At 40.8% G+C, this 5,946-nt stretch overlaps 1 gene segment (V, D, J or C); it reads right to left on the bottom strand.

Annotated features, from left to right (window-relative positions):
- Nucleotides 1-747: 747 nt before the first annotated feature.
- On the bottom strand, nt 748-1,515 carry LOC114633416. The segment is given in 2 exon segments: nt 748-1,243; nt 1,427-1,515. Coding segments are annotated over 2 exon segments (471 nt in total).
- Nucleotides 1,516-5,946: the final 4,431 nt, after the last annotated feature.

Below are 5,946 nucleotides of genomic sequence, written 5' to 3'. Positions count from 1 at the left end.
AGTGTTCTTATTGAAGTATAAAGTATTTCCCTCAACAAATATCAAACACTGTTAATTATTATAAGACAGAAAAACAAACTTGATTCTCATGACACAAAATCATGTTTACCACTAATGTAGTGTAGGGTAGAATGAGTTATCACAATCTCCACATTGGGAAAGTAGATGAGAAGACAACAGAGGCAGATGTATCCTAGGAATAGGAAGCATAGTTCAGATCTGTTGTTTAAGAACTCAATCCTTGTGTTTTCTCTGATTTTTGTACCCTATATTTTTATAGATTCATAAAACCCTGTGTAAGTGCTTGTGTGTGTGTGTGTGTGTGTGTGTGTGTGTGTGTGTGTGTGTGTTCATGTGAGTGGACACATATGTATGTCACATGGAAATAGGTGGAGGACTAGGGAAAGAAAGTGTGTTAGTTGGAGGGAAAGGGGGTAACAGAATGAAGAAAAGGAGGAAAGAATATTGTCAAAATACATGAAATAATTTTATATTTTTTGAAAGTCAACATTATATGTGTAAATACAGAATCTTAATCAGAAGAAGTAGAGGGATATGGCCAGGAGTCCAAAACTGATGGAGATGTATCAGAGCTGAGCTAAGAAAAAGCCAAGTTCACTTCTGCATCCTCCAGTGGGAATATAGCCTGAAAGGCTCTTGATTTAGCCCATGGAAACTCACAAGGAGCTTTTGATTGCAGAATATAAAATAATATTTTTGTAATGTTCAGTACACAGAATCTAAGCATGAGGAATAAAAAAGACACAAATGTCTTTACTTTGTTTTTCCATAAGGATCTTCCAAGTCAAAGCATCTGTTCATTAACTTTCTAACAAACTTTGCAACAGTTAGACATAGCAGCTGTAGGCCAAAGGGGAGGGTCTGGGGATGTGTGGTACAGGCAGCTGGTTAGAGGAAGTTTGTGTAGGAGGCTGAAGCACTGTGGGAGGATAGCTGCTATACTGCTGACAAAAATAAATGGATAGGTCTTCAGCCTGCACACTGCTGATGGTGAGAGTGAAATCTGTCCCAGATCCACTGCCCGTGAATCGATCAGGGACCCCAGTGTACCGGTTGGATGCCGCATAGATCAGAGGTTTAGGTGACTGCCCTGGTTTTTGTTGGTACCAGGCTACAGCACTACCCACATTCTGACTGGCCTTGCAGGTCAGAGAAATTCTGTCTCCTACTGATGTAGACATGGATATGGGAGACTGGGTCATCACAATGTCTCCATCAGCACCTGCAATCAGAAATAGATAATGAGTATAAATGTGTGCACACAAAGACTTCATGATACAAGTGTTATAAGCTAAAATGTACTTTCTATTGGCATTGTCTGCTTACTATTGATGTCCTATAGAAAATAGCTATTTCTCTACAAATGAAATATTTGAAGACATTATAATACTTTTAAATGTCTCACCAGACAACCAGAGCAATAGGAATATGAAGACCTTAGTCTGTGACTTCATCCTGATACCCATGCTGGCCTGATGCATTTCATATCTCACAGCAAAGGCCTGGTTTATAAAACATGGGCATCTGGGCTGCCCTCTAGGGACCTATGCAAACGAAGTCATCAAATTAGAAAGTAATTTGCCTGGACACAGGTGTGTGAGAGCATTCAGAACAAATCAACAGCCAAAAGTACTATCAAAGATGGGAAGTAATCACTGGGAAGGAAGTCAATATAGAAGCTCAAGGACCAACTTAAAGCTTTTTAACCACAAGTGTCTAGATGCTCTCATGACAGACTTCCATTAAAAATCAATAGGTCAGATTTTTAAGGTTTCATTTTAGATAGATAGATAGATAGATAGATAGATAGATAGATAGATATGATAGAGATAGAGATGTAGGGGTAGGTGTAGGGGTAGGGGTAGGGGTAGGGGAAGGGGAAAGGGTAGAGGTAGAGGTAGAGGTAGAGGTAGAGGTAGAGGTAGAGGTAGAGTTAGAGGTAGAGGTAGAGGTAGAGGTAGAGATAGAGATAGAGGTAGAGATAGGATGAATACATTTTAGCTGTCTTCAAACACACCAGAAGAGGGCATCGGGTCCTATTACAGATGGTTGTGAGCCACCATATGGTCGCTAGGAATTGAACTCAGGACCTCGGATAGGGCAGTCAGTGCTCTTAACCACTGAGATATCTCTTCGGCCCCAACAGATGAGTTTTACAGAAATAATAGTACACCTACTTTTGATTTAATCCTGTGAAACAACAACAAAATAAACAGGGGAAGTGGAAAAGAAGAAGGGAAAGAAAGAAGGGAAAGGGAAAAAGGAGGGGAGAGGGAAGAAAGAAAGAAGAAGATGGAGAAGAGGGAATATTGAATCAGGGAGGTAACAGATATGTAGACAGGAGATAAGGAATGGAGAAAATGAAAAAGGAGAAATATTTTAAAAAGAAAGTTTTGGGGATAGAGACTCAACTGAGTAGTTGAGAGCACTTGCTTCTCTTATAAAAGACTCAGTCTTGACTCATTCCAAGCATTCACATGATTCTCAGCCATTTATATCACAAGTTAAGCCCACACATGATACACATGTATACAAAAATACATTCATGCATACACATACAGATAGACAGATAGACAAACATACATACATTCATACACATACATATATATATATATATATATATATATATATATATATATATGCATGCAATCATGCAGTTTTAGGTGCAAACCCTGAGTTTCTGCTCCAGCTACCAAGACTGCCACCTGCTGCCTTCTTTCTGCTCTCATACATTCTACCACTCTGAAATTCAAAATCAACCCTTTCTTTTTTTATAAGATTTTTTAATGTATGTTTTATTTACATTTCCAAAACTATCCCCTTTCCCAATATCTGCTCCACCCAGAAAGCCCATATCCCATCTCTCGTCCTTCTGCTTCTATGGGATATGTCCCCACCACCACCCCCACTCCCACTTCCTCATCCTCGAATTCCCTCACACTGGGGCATCCAGACTTCACAAAACCAAAGATTTCCTCTCCCAGATGTGCCTGACAAGGCCATTCTCCCCTACATATACATCTGGAGCCAAGGGTCCCTCCCTATGTGCTCCCAAGCTGGTGGTTTAGACCCTGGGAGCTCTGGTTGGTTGGTATTGTTGCTCTACCCATGAGGCTGTAAACCTTTTCAGCTTGTTCAGTCTTCTCTCTCACTCCTCCATTGAGAACCCCATGATCAGTTCAATGCTTAGCTATGAGCATCCACCTCTGTATATGTCAGGCTCTGGCAGACATCAAAGCAGATAGCTATATCTGGCTCCTGTCAGCATGCACTTCCTGACATCCATATCAGCATCTACCTTTGGTGACTGCACATGGGATGGATACCCAGGTGGAACAGTCTACAGATGGCCCCTCCTTCAGCTTCTGTCGCACACTTTGCCTCCATATTTGCTCCCATAGGCATTTTGTTACTCCTAATAAGGACCAACGCACCCACATTTTGGACTTCCATCTTCATGAGCTTCAAGTAGTCTGTGAGCTGCGTCTTGGGTATTGTGAGCTTTTAAGCTAATAACCACTAATCAGTGAGTGAATACCATGTGTGTTCTTTTGTGATTGGGTTACCTCACTCAAGATGATATTTTCTAGTTCCATCCATTTGTCTAAAAATTTCACAAATTCATTGTTTTTTATAGCTGAGTAGGGGGACTTCTGGTCTGGGCCCGAGCATAGAGCAGGTCCCAAGCGGCAGCTCTGTACCCAACCTCAGAAAACCGAGAGAAAGAGGGACTCCCAGGAGCTTTAACTCAGGCAGCATCCCAGGTAAAAATGAATCACCCGTGATGTCTGCTGTTGGAAGTTCTAATCCAGATACTGGCCTCTGAACTTATACTACTCAGACCTTTGAAGGGCCACTGACAAGAACATCAAACAGCTAGAGACTGGCATCACTAACCTGAAGAAATCCTTCGTTTCACTGTCTAAAGAGACCTGCTAAAATCACAAAGATCCTTATTGGACTTGATTTACTTTATTACAATAGAAAAGGCTGTTTACAGCTCTTGACTGTGTACAGCTCTTAAAGAAGAAGGTTGCCTTTACATAGACAAGACAGGGAGGGTTAAAGAGAGCATGAAATAGGTCAGTGAGGGCCCTGAGAAAAATAAGAGAGAGATGAATGCTAGTACAAGAATTGGTTTTCAGCCTCTCCAAGGTTGTCAACCCTGTTTCCTCCCATCTTGGGACCATTATTTGGGTTCTTTTTGCTTTTTTCTGCTGGTCCCTGGCCCTCAAATAGGTGGACTAACTCTGTGATACAACAGATAAATAATTTGGTAGCAAAACCGATTCAGATACATTATCATAAGTTAGCTATGGAGGACCACGAGACTCAAGATGAGATTGTTACTTTATACAGGGTGTTTCCAAATCCCATCTCCACCCAACCTAAAAGGGGGAACTTCTGCCCCTAGACCAAGCAGAGAGGGGCCACCCAGAACCCCCTCTGACTGGCAATCTGAATTCTTGCTTAGGCTGCGAGGCTAAGCACTGCAAGGGAATATCAATAAAAGATAAAAATACCTATCTGTGTTCCCTGAGGGACAAGCCTGACTGCATAGGGGTTGATGTCAAAAGTATCCCCTCTCCAGGAAAAAAGACATCGGGATGGGTATGGTCCTCATGCCTCACTGGACAACAACTGGGGGACTGGAGCCATTACAAGGTCCCCTTCAAATACTGGAGGTCAGGCCTCTATCCCCGCCTTTGCAAGTTTAGAATTGCCACAGCCCTTCTATACTTAGAGAAGGGAGAAGATGTCAGGGGCAGCCCTGCTTACCCACTGAAGGCCTAAAATCAGCCATAGGCCTAAAATCAGCAATAGGCCTAAAATCAGCAATAGGCCTGTCATACATGTATACTAACACCAAGTCTTGGGTCTCAGTGGAAAAACATTGAAACAGATGGCTATAAGCTAATGTCAACAGGCAGCTTTGGTGGAAATTTACAAGCCTGAGTAGTCACAGACCTTGTAAATAGGTAGCCTTGGCAGACAATACCAACTTAGATAAGGACAAGCAAGTCATAGGCAGAGTCATAGTGACTTGTCCCCTGAACCTTCACCCAGCTGATACCCGGTTCTGATGATATCCGTATTCCTCCTGATCACCCACACTCCAGTGTCATTCCCTTCCCCACATCCTGCCTTTCTGTGTTTATAACCCCTGTGAATTAAAATTTGAGAAAAAGTAAATTATTTATAAAAAAAAAAGAATTCAAGCAACATACTGAACATAAATAGAAGTAGTAGTCACCTTGGAATAATTCAAGATTTAAAAGAAAATACTTCAGTGGTTAAAAACATGTACAACTCTTGCAGAAGACCGAAGTTCAGTTCCCACATCCAAATCTGGCAGCTCATAACCACCTGTCATTCAAGCTCCAGGGGAATCCAAATCCTCTGGTCTCAGAAGGTACCTGCACTTATGCATGTAAACATGTGTGCGTGCACACACACACACACACACACACACACACACAAGCACACTTAAAAATAAAATAAATCTCTGAAACATATTTTAGGGAAAATGCTTTAGTTTTTTTCCACATTACTATATTGTTTGTAGCCTTTGTAGACATAGCCTGTGCTGTGTTGATATACATGCCTTCCTTCTATTTTTTTTCTCATGGGTTATTATGATAGAATGTTGAGTTTTAAGGCCTTTGTTGTATCTACTGAGATGATCATCTGATTTGTCCACCAGATTCTATTTATATGCTGTCACATTTATAAATTAATATGTATTGAACCATTCTTTCATCCCTGGAATTAAGCAAGTTTCATTGTGATGTAAATCCTTACATAATATTATATCTGCTTTGCAAGCATCTTATTGAGGATTTTTGTGTCTATATTATTTAATAAAATTGATCTATAGTTTAAAAAAATTAATAGCTGAGTAATACTCCATTGTATAAATGTACC

This window comes from Grammomys surdaster, unplaced genomic scaffold (genome assembly GCF_004785775.1).
Source record: "Grammomys surdaster isolate TR1022 unplaced genomic scaffold, NIH_TR_1.0 641, whole genome shotgun sequence".
Lineage (NCBI taxonomy): Eukaryota > Metazoa > Chordata > Mammalia > Rodentia > Muridae > Grammomys > Grammomys surdaster.
The sequence above is the reverse complement of the archived record's forward strand: the minus strand, read 5'-3'. Positions and strand labels throughout refer to the sequence as shown.